This window comes from Procambarus clarkii, chromosome 9 (assembly GCF_040958095.1).
Source record: "Procambarus clarkii isolate CNS0578487 chromosome 9, FALCON_Pclarkii_2.0, whole genome shotgun sequence".
Lineage (NCBI taxonomy): Eukaryota > Metazoa > Arthropoda > Malacostraca > Decapoda > Cambaridae > Procambarus > Procambarus clarkii.
Genome location: NC_091158.1, coordinates 24,094,917 through 24,112,915, shown reverse-complemented (window position 1 = coordinate 24,112,915; position 17,999 = coordinate 24,094,917). Strand labels below are relative to the sequence as shown.

The 17,999-nt window shown below is 44.4% G+C and overlaps 1 protein-coding gene across 1 annotated transcript; it reads left to right on the top strand.

Moving 5' to 3' along the window:
* Nucleotides 1-609: 609 nt before the first annotated feature.
* On the top strand, nt 610-1,581 carry LOC138362843 (zinc finger protein 271-like). The gene has a single exon (XM_069321414.1). The coding sequence runs from the start codon at nt 610-612 to the stop codon at nt 1,579-1,581; it is 972 nt and encodes a 323-aa protein (XP_069177515.1).
* Nucleotides 1,582-17,999: the final 16,418 nt, after the last annotated feature.

The window sequence follows — 17,999 nt, the reverse complement described above, 5'->3', positions numbered from 1 at the left end:
GATCATAAAGTTGTGGTCACAATCTGATTTTTCCAATATCAGCCACATGTGGCAGTGTGTGTGTGTGTGTGTGTATAAACACTTTTACACCATTTATGCTCATTACTGTACAGTATTGTAAGTTTAATATATTGTCTAATATTAGAAAAAATCACAAATATTTTTCTTTTAAAATATATAACCACATTGTCAAGGTTAATTCTCTTTTATATATTACAAGTAATCCATTTGCTATATATTTGTAGTAAAGGGAATGGTGCTACATAGCTTTCCGGCTTGGTGCCTTCGTATGATAATTACATACTTGTAGTAACGGGAATGTGGTCCTTTAAGTAGCTTATTTGACCTTCAGTGCCATCTATTGACAAAGGTAACACTTTATAACATTGCCGGTTTGATGGTCACCATATGATTTGAGGCGTCCTCTCACAGTCCAAGTGTTCAGAATAGTCTGAGAATTTATACTGGAGAGAATTAATTTTAGTACCGTTTTTATACACTTTTCAGAAATATCAAGTGTTAAACATGAGCACTCACTTGAGAAAGAATCCATATCAATGTTCAGTATGCCTAAAAGACTTAAGACAAAAATCACATCTAATAAGGCACATGAGGATTCATACAGGAGAGAAACCATTTCAATGTTCAGTGTGTTCTAAAGATTTTATTTGTAATTCAGATCTATCAAAGCACATGAGGGTTCATACGGGAGAGAAACCATACAAGTGTTCGGTCTGTCAAAAAGACTTATCATACAAATCAGGTCTAACAAAACACATGAGAATTCACACAGGAGAGAAACGGTATCAATGTTCAGAGTGCCAAAAAGACTTTGCACAAAAATCATATCTAATGGAGCATATGAGGACTCATACAGGAGACAAACCATATCAGTGTTCAGAGTGCCAAAAAGACTTTTCTTGTAAATCAGCACTAACAAAGCACATAAGGCTTCATACAGGGGTAAGACCATATCAATGTTCAGTATGTCAAAAAGACTTTGCACAAAACTCACATTTAATAGAGCATATGAGGATTCACACAGGGGAGAAGCCATATCAATGTTCAGTGTGTCAAAAAGATTTTTATTGTAATTCAGATCTAACAAAACACATGAGGATTCATACAGGAGAGAAACCATATCAGTGTTCAGTGTGTCAAAGAGATTTTTCCCAAAAATCATTTCTAACGAGACACATGAAGGTTCATACAGGAGAAAAGCCATTTCAGTGTTTAGAGTGTCTAAAAGAATTTGCAGAGAAATCACAAGTAGTAGAACACATGAGGGTTCATACAGAAGAGAAACCATATGAATGTTCACTGTGTCTAAAAGCTTTTTCACATAGATCAGTTCTAGCAAAGCACATAAGGACTCATACAGGAGAAAAACCCTATCAATGTTCAGAGTGTCTAAAAGAATTTGCATGTAAATCAAATGCAATGAATCACATGAGGATTCATACAGGAGAGAAACCATATAAATGTTCAGTGTGTCTAAAAGATTTTTCATATAAATCAGTTCTAAAAAAAACACATGAGAATTCATACAAGAGAGAATCCAGATCTGTGTTAAGAGCATAAAAAATCAATATGTAAATTAAAGCTAATAATGCACTTAAGCCTTTAATAATAATTACAAATAATCTACTAAGAAGGATGTAGTATGGGGAAAAAAGGAAAATGAGATAGCAGGCTAGTAAACAGACTTTCCAACTTTTCTTATAATGGTTATATTGGTAAACTACCACAGGGGGGCTTCTGGTGCATAGGCCAATATTTAAATAATTAACATATAAAGCAAGGGAATGTCCCATCATTGCTGGATCTCGTATTCACTAGGAACAAGGAGGAAGTTGCTGACCTACATTCATGCCATCTTTCAGCAAGGGCAATCATGTCCTATTTTATATTTAATATGTCACTTCCTATGACATAGAAATAGCAAAAACTTAAATTATTTTAAAGTAAATTTTATAATGGGTTTCATTGAGAAAGGTTATTTATAGGCAAGGACATAAACAAATAGTGGGAAGATATTAAAGGAATGTACACACTTGTCCCAATGAAGACAGGTTACCACAATTGTAGCTCTCATCCTGAAACTTCACTTATGTAATTTCACACACAAATTATGTACTTGGTACTGAATAACTGCCAATTCCAGATTCTTACTCTAAACCTACCTACTGTCTTTGAGATAACTTCAGTCTCTGACTATGGAACCCAGTCTCTTGATTATGCCTCCTGGTTGTTAGTCTGGGCAACCAGACTGTTAGCAGCAAAACTGGGAGCAGCAGCATCTGCTGCTCCCAATCTGCCATAAATTACAGCCCAGATGATCAGATATCCTTAAGAGATGTTTTACACGCTATCTTTTGAACAAAGTGAGATATTGACTAGTTATGACTCTTATGTATAGTGGGAGAGTGCTGAAAACTCTTGGGCCCCTATGTTAATAGAATTCTCTCTTATTGTACCAACTGCATATACCTCTGCTTTTCAACAGGATTATTTTGCACTTTCTGCCATGCATCCTGGTCCTGTAAGAAGTTATTTCCTTGTGCATATATGAACTTTAGCAAATTTTAACTTTAGCAATATACAAAATATTGCTAAATGTAAATTCAGAAGAATTTTTAGCAAAAATCAATAAGAAAAAATTCCTTCCTTAAAATTTACCATTTTTAAATTTATAAATGGTTGATATATCCTTGTCAAAATTCATAGGGAAATTTTTTTTCATAACCCTTCCACTGCACGAGTCATATAGAGATACTTTAGGCATATCTGACCACACTGGGTGTCTCATACAGGGATGATTTAAAGTACTGTGTAAGATTTAAAAAAATCCACGGGTACACATCAGCTTTCTCAGACCTCCAATAAACGAATGCCATTAAAAAAAAGATTACTAGACACCAATTCTGTGTGTGAAGGCACACAGGAATCACTGACTCCAGTGAATACCACACATTTACGTGGCCACGTGGTATTCGTGGTATTCGGTATTCGTGGTAGACGTGGCCACACATTTACAATGCTAACCAGCATATATACATTTTCTTCTGTCTTCCATGGACAGGGTTAGAGAAGTGTTAAACATATAGTTCAAGGGTTTATTGAACACTCAACCACAGAAGGTGATTTGGTGCTTTTAAAATGCTAAGCTAACCTACATACGTAAATACATAGATACACAGATTTACGTATGCCCTACATAAAGTGTTAGATGTGTCTTTTACAGTGTCATTAATGTACATTCACAAAGGTGAAATGTAATTCTGATCAGCTTCCATATATACTTTATACCCATACATATACATACACACACACATATACATACATATATACACACAAACATGCATTCACATACATTTGTCTCATTTACTCTGACAGGGTGAGGTAGCTGATAAAGAAACTAGTGTGCATTTAAGCACTTAATCACTGAAGGTGATAAAGGTGCTTTTACAAGCTCAGGTTATATAGTTACATCATATATATACATTGTATGATTGATATATATTACATGGTCAATCATGGATACAAGTCCAATATTTCTGCGGATTGGAAGAAAACGCTTACAGAGTGGGACTTAATTTATTTTTATAATAATAAATCATTAATTATTTATTAAATACAAATAATTAATAATCATAAGTGATTAAGTAATTGATAATCCTTAAATGAAGAAGCATACTAGCTCATTATAACGAATAAATAGATAATTAAAGTTGATAATTAATTATGATGGCTAATAATGATTAGTGCATAACCATAAATTATTATACTGAAATAATAATAATGGGTAGCTGTTATAATGATTAAATCAAATACAGTGAAGTGACATCTCTAATTAGTTTTGGGGGTTCCGTCAGAGCACCCCCAATCCTGTGAGGGCCAACGGCGCGGAACCCCCACCCCCGAAGGGCGAGCGGAAGCTGGCTGCTCTAAGTAGGAACATGACTTCTTGCTACCGTGGCCGTAAGCGTGCCCGTATGCCCGGAGAGGCCATTAAAAAACAATCGGGTTTTCCTGACTGAAAAAGGTACCATTCCGGGTCTACTAGGCAGATGCTGCTAACAGACGCAGCTCGCTTGGTGGGCCGACGGAGCTCCATCTTGACGAGCCGTGGAGCAGAGAGGCAGGATGGCCCACCGACTGTGCCCTGGGAGGAGTACCTAATGCCGGGTTTGTACTCCGAGCAGGGAGTGCTTTCCACCATGGCAAATGACTGGTTGATCCCGTGTATATCTTCGTCGTAGTAGCCCCCCCTCACAGAGACCAGTCCTGGAAGGCTGGCCCCAGGGCGGGTGTGGGAATGTGAACGCTGTCCACTCCAAGGCCGACTCCCCAGGGTCGACCCTGTGTTGGTCATTGTCACTGTGGTGAGCCCCGCGGGTGTGGAGTGGAGGTGTTAGCTTAGAAGCGTGTCGGTCACCTCCCTGGATACCTCGCACGGTGGGCATGAGAGCCGTGGTCCATCATCACAGGTTTTCCTCGTCCTCGTTCTATTGTGGATCTGGAAGTATTAAAGCAGTAAGGGTGGGCAGGAGCTGGTGTGCAGAGGTAACGTGAAAAGCAAAGGCACAGGTGCGTGGGATCCGCATCAAAGTGTACTGCTGGCAACTTGGGCTGCGAGAGTGGTGATAACTGGATGCGACACCTGTTGCGTAAAGCAGGAATGGGTAGAATTGAATGAAGCCCCAGCATAATTGAGTGGAGAACTGCGGGACCACTTACGCTCATTAAGACGAATTAGAACTGTAACGAAATTATTATTAAGAATGTAGAGAAAATGCGGTCTTCCCTTCTTCTCTCGTGAAATTCCTCGGCTGGGACACGCTATCTGTAGCCTTGGCAGCTGGACAATTGCAGTTGCGGCATTTTCGGTTGGACGCCACTAGATGTCAACTTCAGCAGCTGGGACATCGTCGGCTGGATATCTCCTTCCGGAGCCTCAGCTGCTGGGTCATCGGCTGAAAACTCGTCAGCCAGGACATTCGGAGCTGGGCTAGGCCCCCCGGTGTCGTGCACATCTGGCACACCACCAGCTGGCCCAACAGCTGGGCCTCGCCCAGTGGCCGAACGCTACCTGCTGGATCATCGGCATGGACTACGTCAGCCGGCACCTCAGCAGCTGGGTCTGGCCCGAGAAACAAACAATATATAATACATAAATTAGAAAGGAATATAAAGAATGACAAATGTAAAGAACAGAAATCGTATATAAATAATGAGAGTGACTGTGCATGCTCGGCTGCAACACCAGCTGAGCCTTCGGCTGCCATTATTAGCTACTAATAATTAATTGACAATACTCATAATAATGGGTGATTATACGGGCATGCTCGGCTGGACCTTCAGCTGCTGGGTCACCGGCAGCATATAAATAATAATTAAACAACTGCAAACAATTAACAATAAACACAATGATTAATTACAAGGCATGCTCAGCTGTAAGACCGTCAGCTGAGCCTGCAGCTGCTGGCTCATCGGCTGGGACCACAACAGTCGGCATGTCAGCAGCTGTGCTTGGCCCCCAGGGGCGTGCTCAGCTTGGACCACCAGCTGGGCCATCAGCTGCTGGATCATTGGCTGGGACCACGTCAGCCGGAACCTCAGCAGCTGTGCTTGGCCCCCAGGGGCATGCTCAGCTGGAGCACCCCCAGCTGGGCCATCAGCTGCTGGATCATTGGTTGGGACCACCTCAGCCGGAACGTCAGCAGCTGTGCTTGACCCCCAGGGGCATGCTCAGCTGGAACACCCCCAGCTGTGCCATCAGCTGCTGGATCATCGGCCGGAACGTCAGCAACTGTGCTTGGCCCCCAGGGGCGTGCTCAGCTTGGAACACCACCAGCTGGGCCATCAGCTGCTGGATCATCGGCCGGAACATCAGCAGCTGTGCTTGGCCCCCGGGCATGCTCAGCTGGAACACCGCCAGCTGTGCCATCAGCTGCTGGATCATTGGCTGGGACCACAACAGCCGGAACATCAGCGGCTGCCCCAAGGGGGGCTGGGCATGGCCCCCAGGGGGCACGCTCAGCTGGCCCATCCGCTGCATGGGTCACCGGCAGCGTATCCACGTCGGCCGGTACATCAGCAGCTGTGCCCGGCCCGAAGGCAGCTGAGCCAATAGCTGCCAGATCATCGACAGGGATCACATCAGCGGCAAAACAAATGAGTAGCGAAATTATAATAACCAGTATGGATAATTGAATATGAGGATAATAATAAACAGGGAAAGTGGATAGACATAACCAGAAATAATGACTGAATAATAATTGAGACCTCGTTTGTGTGCTCAGTTAGTGTATACAGCATCGAGTAATGTGGTACATTCATTGTTCCTTATCCCAAAATAATAAGCACCGGGGGGGGGGGGGACGAATATAATAAAGAATAATAATAAATAATAACACTAAAGGATAACAATACTAAGGAATAATTGACAGGATTCGGCTGAATCGAATCTTCGGGCCTGAAGTAATTCTTGATTTACTAAAGATAATATAAGCATAAAGAAAGCTGTTCTTTCTTAAAGTAAAGACTTATTAACTGGAGCGCCAGCTGCTGGATCTTCGCCTGGGACCTCGTCAGCCGGAACTTCAGCAGGTGGGGACATCAGCTGCTGGATCATCGGCTGGGACCTTGCCAGCCAGAACTTCAACAGCTGGGTTAATAATAATTATAATAAAGATGAAAACGAATCGAGTCTTCGGGACCAAAGGAACGTTTTGTAGTGTACTGGCGAGCAAGAGGTCGCCGAGTCCGCACGCGCTTAAGTACCCCACTCGATGCGCGCGCTACTTAGTCGGTTAGACACAAAATCATGGTAATACGTTTTCGTTCCCCGCAGAACTTCACCGCTTTTGGGAAAAGTAGTGACTATATCATCAAGTGTTCCAGTACTCGTATAGTAATTACAGAGTTCAGCATACCTTAGCCCAGGAGGGCGAAAGTCAGTCAGTATGGGACATTCTACAATATGATGTTCAAGAGAGTGCATGTTTTTTCTTTCACAAAGTTGACACATTGTGTACTCGACATTTGGGTTTTGAGAAAGCTGCCAGATACGTCTATATCCCAGGCGTATTCTGGCCACTATAACATCACATTGCCGGGTTCTTGTTCTATTAGTCCCATATGTGAATGTCTCCTCACAATATCTATCATAATATTTAATGCTACAACTTTCAGGTCTTTGAGAATTTCTTAGGTCGGTGAGATTTTCATTAGATATTTGTTTAAGTATTCTCTTTGTCACTGCTAATGAAACACCCATATCAATTTCTACCACTGGTTTTCTGCAGGCTGACTTAGCAAGCATATCAACAGTGTCATGCCTTGAGATGCCAACATGTGATGGTATCCATAGGAATTTAATATCAAATCTGTTTTCTTTGGCAGCTAAAACATTCATTCGAATATCACTGACTATTTTCTGGGTGTCACTACTATGTGCGTTCAATGCCAGGAGTGCACTCTGCGAGTCACAGTATATAAGTCCACTGCCTTTGTCTTTTAAAAATTCAGTGGCAAGGTATATGCCTGCAAGTTCGGTTTGAGTTGTACTTGCCCAGTCATTAACGCGCTTCATTGCTGTATGTATGAGAGAAGATTGTTCAAATATGTTACAAGCACATCCGGTACATCGTCCACCTTCTTCTCCAGAGCCATCGGTATAGCACTGATAAACATCGTTACCCATACTCTGAGTACTTTCAGTGATGCTTTTCAGTGTTAACTGTTTTAATAATGTAGTGTGCACACTATCTTTCTTGGGCGCATTTACAAAATCAACTGATAGATCCCAGTTATCCCATGGAGTAATTGGCTGATTAATCATTAGTTGAGTTGGGTACATATTTAATATTTTGATGGAGTTGGCTACCTTGTAGAACCAATATACATAATCAGATTTCGTTCTTCTTCTATAGACCTCAGGTGAGTGCAGCATATTAGAAAGATTAGCTTGAAACTTCATGTGTTGTCTAGATCTACTCAATGCCTTCACGCCGAAAACTGTGCTAATAGACAAAATTCTCTCACTTATGGTAGGTAATTTTAACTCTGCTCTCATATTAACTATTCTCGTGGACTTTGGAGCCCCAAGGATGAGACGCATAGCTTCATTTTGCAAGGTTTCAAGAGATTTCAGCTCTTTGTCAGTATACAGTGTGAGATGTAGAGCATTGTAGTCAATCACAGAGCGTATAAATGATACATAAAACATTCTAGCAAGTCTCACGTTAAGTCCATGATTGACACCAACAAGGACCCGCAAGGGCTTTAATCTCTCCCAAAGTCTCCTCTTAAGAGAATAACGGTACCCAGGGTCGTTAATGGGGACACCAAGGTATCTGTAAGACTCACAGTTCTCAAGTGCTCGCCCATCTATATGATAATTGGCTGGTGGACTACCACATGGAATGAGGGCACGAGTTTTCTGTACAGAGATAAGGAGGCCACATTCCTCAGCTCTAGTAGCAAAAGCGTCGAGCAGAACTTGCATTCTGGGCTCGGTGGCAGCCTGTAAACATATATCATCAGCATAACAAATGACAGTGTCTTCATTATTAGTTGGAAGATCTTTAATAAGTTTATGCATCAGAACGTTGAACAACAAGGGACTGAGGACCCCTCCTTGTGGAGTTCCAGCAGCATAACAAATGACAGTGTCTTCATTATTAGTTGGAAGATCTTTAATAAGTTTATGCATCAGAACGTTGAACAACAAGGGACTGAGGACCCCTCCTTGTGGAGTTCCCAGTTCAAAGTGTTTGCTCTCTGTGCTTTTAATACGATTAAACAAAACATATGCTGTTCGATTAGACAAATAGCTCAGCAAGCTGTTCCAGTATGATTTCTCTGTTTGCTGTATCAAAAGCTGCTGCTAGGTCGATGAAGACTGTTTGAGGGGAGGCTTCAATATGTGCGAAGTACTCAGCAAAACAGTGTTGTGTACTGAGCCCAGGCATAAATCCAAACAGCTGAGGTGACAGGTGCCCCTGTATACGATACATGAGTCGGTTAAGAGCAATACGTTCAAGCACTTTACAAACACACGATGTTAGAGATATGGGTCTATAATTATCCGAGTGTGGTTTGGGGGATGAGAACAATGACACTCTGTCCAAGCATCAGGTAATACTCCTTCACGTAAACTCATTCTGTACAACACTAATAGTGGATTACCTGGTACGTGTGAGACTAATCTCAGTAGACTGTAAGTAATACCATCCTCTCCAGGAGCAGTTGATTTTCCCATCTTTAGTGCATGATTTAATTCCCATTCAGTTGCATCATTAAGGTCCGACACGTCGATAGCTGTACAGGCAAGATTGATGGTTCGTTGTCTGTTGGGGCGTGGGTCATCAAGTTTGTGCTGTATGTTAATTGGGAGTGAGTCGTAGCTCGATGTTAGTGCCCATTGATCAAGGAGGGCGTTGACGTGGCAGTTCTCACATGGGGGGCCATCTTCCTCCTGTTCAGTGTGTGAACTCCGTGGGCCTGGAGTTCACTTGTAAGGCTGGTTATCCGACCATCGAGATGGTGATGTGTGACATGCTTCGTGTCCTGGTGGAAGCTGTTTACGGTCTGGAGCTAGTTACGGCCCATCGGGTTGTTATTAAGTTCGTGGGGGAGGACGAGTACCGGGACTTCCTCCGTCGGTACGGGGGGGCGTACGTTGCCGTTGCCAGACGATGCCGGCTCTGTGGCGATTTTGGACCGCAGTGGTGCCCTGACTTATGTCAGTATCCATGGTGCGCCCCTGGAATTCCCTGATGACCTCCTCCGGCGTTACTTTGGGGGTTTTGGTACTGTTGTCAGCGTGCGGGTGAACACGCTCTCCTCGGGGCGGTATGCTGGGAGGCATACAAACATTCGCACGTTGGGGATGCGCCTGCGGTCGGATATACCTTCTTCTGTCCGGCTTATGTGGTACTACGTCCGGGTGTATTATGCCCGGCAGCCTCGTACCTGTTTCCGGTGTGGCCTGTTGGGGCATCAGGATGCCGGGTGCTCTGAAGCCCCTGCTGCTCCTGTCAACTTGTTCCGCGATGAGGATTTCCCGCCACTCCCTCTGGAGGCAGTCTCCGGTGATGTTGATGAGGTGGTGCGCGTCCCGTTTGCTGCTGCAGCTTCCCCGGCGGCGCCTGCTGTTCCTCCTCCGGTTCTTGAGGTACCGTCGGTTGGTCTGCCTGATCCTGTCGCTGTTCCAGCTGCTCCCGTGGGCCTTCCTGGAGCTCCCTGTGTGATGTCGCTGTCTTTTCCCTCGTCTTCTGATGCTGCGCCTGGCCCTGTGTCCGTGACTCGGGTCCCGGATGTGCTTGGTGCTGGGGTGGCTGCGGAGCCTCCTGATGTGTGTGGCCCGGTTCCCCCTGTGATAGAGGCTGCTGCCGTCATGGCATCGGTTCCTTCGGCTCGTGGTACCCGTGTTTCTGGGTCACTTACCGGCTCGGACGATATCCGGCCGGTGACCAAACGTTCCCGGCGATCGTCTTCTTCCTGGGCCAACGTTGGTGACTTCAGTGACTGTGGGGCTTCGGGTGTTGACAGTGTGGATACGGATGCGTCGATGTCTCCGCGGTTCGTGGTGGCGGAGGTCCATGTGCCTGCCGGTGCTGGTGCCTGTGTCTCGGACGTGCCTTCGGCTCTTTCCCCGCCGGGGGACTCTCCATAGTGGGGGGTGGTGGCTTCCGCTGCCAGGGATGGTGTGGACTCTGGTGCTGGGCGTGGCCTGGTGGTGACGTTACGGAAGGATGCGCGCCATCCGGGTTCCCTGCTGTCGTCTGGTGGTGTGCCCGGGGCCGCGAGTACCCCTGTGGTGCGGGTGCACGTTGGGGCCCTGGGGGACGTGTTGCCGGTGTCTGTGATGCCACCGGGTCACTTGTCGAAGATTGCCGAGTTACTGCTGTCTGACGGACCGGAGTGCTTTCATGGGGGTCAAGTTCCCTTCCTGTGGGGGCGAGTGGCGACTTCTCGCCTCATGAGTACTACCATCTGGGTCCCCAGTTTGCAGGTGTTTGTTGCCCCGGTTCCGGATGTTATGGCGTCCCTGGTGGATGGACGAGACCCTTGGCAATGGGTGCTCTGGGAGGCGTTCAATGTAAGATTCCCGCGGGCCAAGTTCCCGGGCAAGTATGTGCTCTGATTTCTTGTGTATTTGCTCTATGACATGCTGTGTGCCCTTCTGGCTGTTTGTTTGCCCTGTTCTATTATGTGCTTCTGCCTCTCCCTTTGTGCGTAGTTTTGCCGTGTGGCATATTAGTTTCTAGTGCTTGGCGTCACTCGTTTCGCGTTTTGGCTTGGCATTTCGCCTTTCCTGGCTTTGCGATTCACCCTTCACGGGTACGCCGGGGCGCATCCGATCCCACGATCGTCGTCGCCCCTAACTCAACAACAACAACATTGATCAAGGAGGATGTTTGCTTGTTCTAGTGGGCTGTGGTGCAGCGGTTTAGTTGGGCTGCTTCTAGAGATTTTTCGTATCATTTCCCAAACTTCAACAAGTGTTGTTTGCTCATTTATACTTTGTAGGAACTCTTCCAAATGTTTATTACATATAACGTTGCTCGTGTCTCTCACCTCTCTATTTGCAACTAGAAATGCATGCAAGTCACCTTGTGCTTTGGTTCATTTGTACGTATCTCCAAGTTGCTTTACTCGTTCATGTTCTTTAACAAATACGGGGTCAAGGACCCACTTGGGTGGTGGTAGGTGTTGCCCACTTCTGCTAGGCTTACGACCTGTTCCCCAACACACCCATGTGTCATAGTAGGTAGTAATCGTATCAACGAGATCTCTGGAGAAGGCTTGTACATTCGTTATTGTGTAATCTTGATACCATTTTGATATACAATTAATAAAGTGATCACGCAAGCCATATGGAATATTCATTTTCCGTCTCTGATGTCTATTAGGTACATCACACTGTACCTCATAGGAAGCAAAAACTGCATAGTGTTCACTAACTAAGTGATTTACCAACGAACATTCCATCCTATCTTGCACAAGGTTTCTACCCATTACATAATTAAGTCTGCCTCCCAATAAATGAGTTTGGGTATCCGTAGTATTCACGGTTAATCTGTTGTCATAAACATATTTGATAAATTTGCATCCATTATAGTTGTTAGTACTGTCGGCCACTGGTAGTCGGGTACAAGAGGCGGTGGGGGGCTCGGTTGTAGCATGTCAGCAGTAGAGTGGGGGGGGGGTGGCGGCCAGACCTCAGGTCAAGCCTCAGGCCAGACCTCAGGCCAGAGTTCAGGTCAGGCCTCAGGCCCAGACTCAGACAATGTTGACTGCTGTAGCGAGTTTAGCCCAATAATATACTCGCTCCAAATGCATTGTTAATATTTGGAGATGAATGAGGTGAGGCGTTGCCCGGGCAACACGGTGAGGTGTTGCCCGAGCATATAAGTAGCAGAATAGCAAACATTAACTAGTCTACTTTCAAGTGTGGTCTAGAGCAGACACTTGCGAGATACTGTACCGACGCTCAGTGCGCTCAACTCACACCAAAGTATCACCTGTGTACTTCTGTATATTCGACCAAATATATATATATAGTATCTTAGTGTCTGTGTTTATTTGTCACCATACTTTACGTAACAATAGAATCGTTACACTGCGTAGAGGCTAGCTGCCTCCTTAACCCCCCTAATACATCCCCTCACCACTGACACTACCATTTATTATGAATATTTTATTTTGACTAAGGAATATGATAGAGCGATATGTTACAAGCCACTGAAATGGTAAAATTTTCTCTCCTAATTTTGTGAAAAGCATCAAGTGAGTTTAGTATCGAGGCAGGTTCGTGGTGCAGTGTCAGCAGAGGCCAGGGGCCGGATTCAGGAAGGTACTTACGAAGGTTTTTCCTCTTAGCTAAGAACGAATTCCGTCTTAGCGCCTTCGTGGCGGCTAGGTCCGTATTCAATTAGCTACCCTAAGTGGAAAAACCTTCGTAAATTCATTCCGGGATTTAAGTGTGGTTTCGACCACTCGTAGCTTTACGTAAACTGGATATAAGTCATTTTTTCTCTACTACATAACACTGGGATCGATTTATGATATTGGAACATGACCAAAATATTATAGCTGGTGAATCTAGTGAAGAGGAGTCCTTCGTGTTAGTTATATATGCATTCTCTGCTTGAAACTTGAAGTAAATATGTGTTTGATGATAGTAGAATTAGTTTATAATAGCAAGATATTATACACAGTAGTTATTAAGTAAATAAACACTGGTGAACATGAAATATGAGAGAAGGTGATGAGCCCTGCCTGATGGGATCATTTACTATCACCAAATGCCCCTGTTCACCTAGTAGTAAGGGTGTACCTTAGCTATACATACCCATTTCTAATTTATTTAGTTTGGTTTTATTTTGAAATTAAATCTGGGTGATACATAAAATAAAAATATACTGCACAAATGATGTTAGGTAAGGAGAAGGGTAAAAATGTCACAAACTTTATTCATTGAATACTTAAAGCTATAATTATGACTATATACTGTAGATTATTAAAAAAGAGAGAGGGAAGTAGGGGTCCAAAACCTCTTCCTGTTATACAATTTGGGTGTGGAACAAGTAATTATCAAAAGAAGGCACCATATGCCGGGAAGGCTAGGTAGCAGTAAGGCAGTGAGGTGAGGCAGCTACTTATTTGAGAAATGCTTATTTTATTTACCTTATAAGCTGAGGCAACTTATTTTATTTGAGGAATACTCAGCTGATTCCTCTACATTTAGCATGGAACAAATTTGTGTCCAAGACCTCTTCCTGTTACTCAATTTGGCTGTGTGTAACCAAACTAAAGTGCTCTACAAATCAAGGGACCCAGAATGTGGAATGACCTCCCGAATCATGTCAAAGGCTGTACCTCTCTCAACCAGTTTAAGAGTTAAACCAAGTACTGCCTAATTAACTCCATGTAACCTAACTTACCTCCTAAATGTCAACCCATGTCTTGCTATTTTTTAAATAACGCTGTTCACCAACATGTGCAATTGCTGATTTATGCTATGTTAACCCCCTTTTTGTATTTTTTATTCCTTCTTTCAACACAATTTATACCTAATCTCGATTGATATTAAGTTTTAGTCTGTGTTTTTTCCCCCACACCTTGCCCGAAATGCTATGAGTATTAGTGGCTTAGGTATTGTATGTACTAGCTCTGTCTATAAATCCAACATTATGGTTGTAAATCAACTGTATGTACTTTTCCTGAATAAAATGTATTTATTATTTATTTTTAATCAGCAAGTATTAAAAGAAGGCACCAAGCTGGGAAGGCTATGTAGCACCATTGTGTGTAACAATAAACCAATTTTTTTTAAACAAATAATGCCACCTGTATGGTAAAACAAATCCTGTCAGCTGTAAAAATATTGATGCAGTTATTTAAATGAAAAATATAATGAAAGAAATATTACTGGTTTATTTTTATCCTATCTTTTTGTACTGTACAGTATATCCAAGGAAGTGAAAAATTGAGACATAATGCACAATTTAATGAATGATTAGCATGGATTAGCAGTTCAAAAGAAATATGACTTGTATTACATATCAACATGAGATCTTAATGATCCATGGTCAACATGATTTAATAAGGATAATACAGTACTGTATTTTGTAATAATACAAACTATAATTTAAAATCTTTATTACTGATTTTTTTTATTAAGAAGATTAGGTATACACAGCTAGCAATGTGTTGCTACCCTATTCTATATGGAATATTACACAGTGTAGATAAAAAACTAGCTATAAGTTTATCTAATACTCCCATCTCACAGGATGGTTAGACATACTGTACATGGAATCAATTTAGAAAATACCAGCCTCAATACAAAAAACAAATCAACTCTGACTAAACAACTCTAAGCAATTTTCACAAGAGGTAAGCGCTAAATCATGGAAACATTATATTATAATTACTCTTACCAGTTTCTACAAACTCCTCTCAAACAATGTATTTTTAAACATGTTTAGGTATACATAGCAATGTGCTGCTTTCCCTATTCTGTATAAAGGACCACACAGTGTAGATCAAAAACCAGCTACCAGCTCACCCAACATCCTCACCTCACAGGATGGCCAGTCATACATGGAATTAGGAGAGAACAAAATACTTAATGCTGATCTATTAGCCTCCACTGGCAAAATCTGGGTGCAGCACAAGAATATCTTCCAATATTCCTGAGTGTATGAAGTAATTACAGAGCTCAAAATACCTCATACCATTTGGTATGAAGTCACTGATAACAGGACAATCACAGATATAGTGTTGGAGAGTATGTTCTCTCAAGTAGGACTGAAAACAGATGTTTTTTTTCCACCAAGAGTGCTATAAACCCATGGAACCGCCTACCCGCTGAAGCCGTAAATGCCAAATTCCAGCTAAAAAATATCATTAAGACAATTGGCGGGCCCTTTAACAGCCGCCGGCTTTCTGTCCTCTTCGAGGCCACTAGATAGTTAGTGGCCCTTGGGTAAATTCAGTAAATATATACAATAATTGTCAGCACATCTTCTGAGCCAGTTGTCCTCAAGCTAGGAGGAGCAGGCAGGATGTATCCATCCTCCTGTTTGACATAGGCCTAGGCCTAAGGTCTAGTCTTCAGTGCGCCAAGTAGATCAGCTACAGAGGCACTAAGTGTGCACCGCCCCTCCTACCAACTGTGGTAGGCCCTAGGCGTGTGGATTGGCCAGAAATTAAGGCAGCAATTGTTAATGTGGCAATATCGAGGCCTGCTGAGGGGAAGTTGTGAGGTAGGAGTTCTGACGTAGGTTGGGCCGCCTCACGGTACCTGAAGCCTGGGGCCCCACGCGCGTGAAAAATAGCCTTTGTGCCCTCCCTACCCAAGGTCGTGGTCTGTGTGCGCGACTAGTGTGTTTACACAAGAGACTGTCCAGGGCACACCATAGAGTACTCCCTACGCTACGTGTGAGTGTAAACCTTGTGCCTTGTAGGTGTATATATGTACATGTGTGCGTACGTAGGGCAGAGTGCAGTGTTGAAGACATACCACCCAACAACACATGAAGTGAGCCGCAGCAAATAGATGGTTGACACGAGAAGTAAGACTTCTAAGAGACAATAACAACAAGTGACCATGGCTGGTGTACCCGGGAACCATAACGACCCCCATCCCCGCCAGGGGCCCCTGGGTGATGGTCCACACCCGGGGCCCTCCGGTCGGGATCCCAGCCCTGGGCCCTCCAACAGTACTGATACAGGAGACTCTACAATAGACGATGAAGGTTTCCAACTAGTCCAAGGTAGAAGTGGCAGGAAAAGGGATAAGTCACGGCGACAGGATGAGCAGCAACAGCAACCTCAGCAACAACAACAACAACAACAACAACGACGACGACACGACGAAGACAGTGAGTGGCACACCCTAATCTTTCCTTCCTGCAGGGGTAATGACAGCATCAGAGAAGTTCAGATGGATTATTGAGGCCGCCCGCGCCCACAGAGGAAAGTATTGTATAGAGAGCAGGTGTGTAGGTGGCAATGTTAGTGCACGGGTGCAGGGTTACAGTGCCCTGAAGTACTTCACAGAGACCAGTCTCGAGTATCAAGGTAAGAATGTCAAATTATTAGAAGCAAACCCACAGACAAGACAAACTAAAATTATAATTAAGAACTATAGCATTCATGTTGACGTGAAATATCTCAAGGACTATACCGAGATTGTTTGGGTCGAGCGCAACACTGGACCAGGGGGACTGCCCAAAAATCAAGCAATTGCTATGTGGAAGGGAGAGCTGCCCCAAGTCATTAAAATGCCAGGCATGAGGCCGTGCAAAGTGGAGAGGTATATTGGCAGCCCGTCCTTGTGTGGCAACTGTCAACGGTGGGATCACAGAACGTGGCAATGTGATCGCCCAATTAGGTGTGGGTGTTGCAGTGGCTCTCACGACACCAAGCAGTGTCTGGACAAGCTTAAACAGGGTGGGGGTAGCGGGGTAACACCTAAATGTGTCAACTGCAAGCAGGCCCACCATGCCTGGAACAGATATTGCAGCAGGAGGCCTGACTGGCAGGGCTTGAGAAGGACGCCGACGCAGACGCAGACAGCAGGTGGACCAGTAAACAGGGGCGGGAATGGCTCCGTGAACAGTACCACAGCAAGCCAGGGTCCAGCCTCCAGTAGGCAGACACCAGCCTGGGGTAGTGGTGGAGTGACCCACCACCACCCCGCACAGGCCCAACCAGACCCCATTTCTCTCACAAACCAACTTACCTCAACCCCACTCACTAACCCCAACCCTACCCCACCCAACAACACCATTCCTGCCTCATCACCCATACCCCCTAACGCCTCCCAGTCAACCAGCCCTTCCGCCTCTCAGGCGACCCTCCCTTCCCCCACCCTACCACTCCCCCTCCCCACTCACCAGTCAACACCTCACTGGGTCCAGATAAAACAATGCCGCCCGATATGGAAGCAATGATTACCCACATGATAAAAAATCACCCACTCATGCAAGAACTAATAAGCAAGCAAAATAAACTTGAGAATACCCTATGTACAATCCAGAAGACCCAGGAGGACATACTTCACATTCTGCAGGGCCTGAAGTTGCCTCAGGCGAGTTCAGCAGGTTGCAACTTGGTGCATGGGGATGCAACACGTGCCACGGCACATGGGTTATAACATGCCTGGGTTATAACAGCAAACTCAGTGCTACCCAAGTGAACTCAGTGCGACCCAGTGAACACACCACCACCAGTGAACACAACACCACCACCAGTGAACACAACACCACCAACAGCACCACCAGTGAACACAACACCACCAACAGCACCACCAGTGAACACAACACCACCACCAGTGAACACAACACTACCAGTGAACACAACACCACCAACAGTGAACGCAACACCACCAGTGAAGACAACAGCACCACCAGTGAACACAACGACACTAGTGTACACAACACCATTGACCACTGGCACGGGCATACAAACAGTAC

Coding starts and splice junctions, on each gene's coding strand:
- LOC138362843 (XM_069321414.1), top strand. CDS start 610: ATGAGGATTCATACAGGAGAGAAACCATTTCAATGTTCAGTGTGTTCT.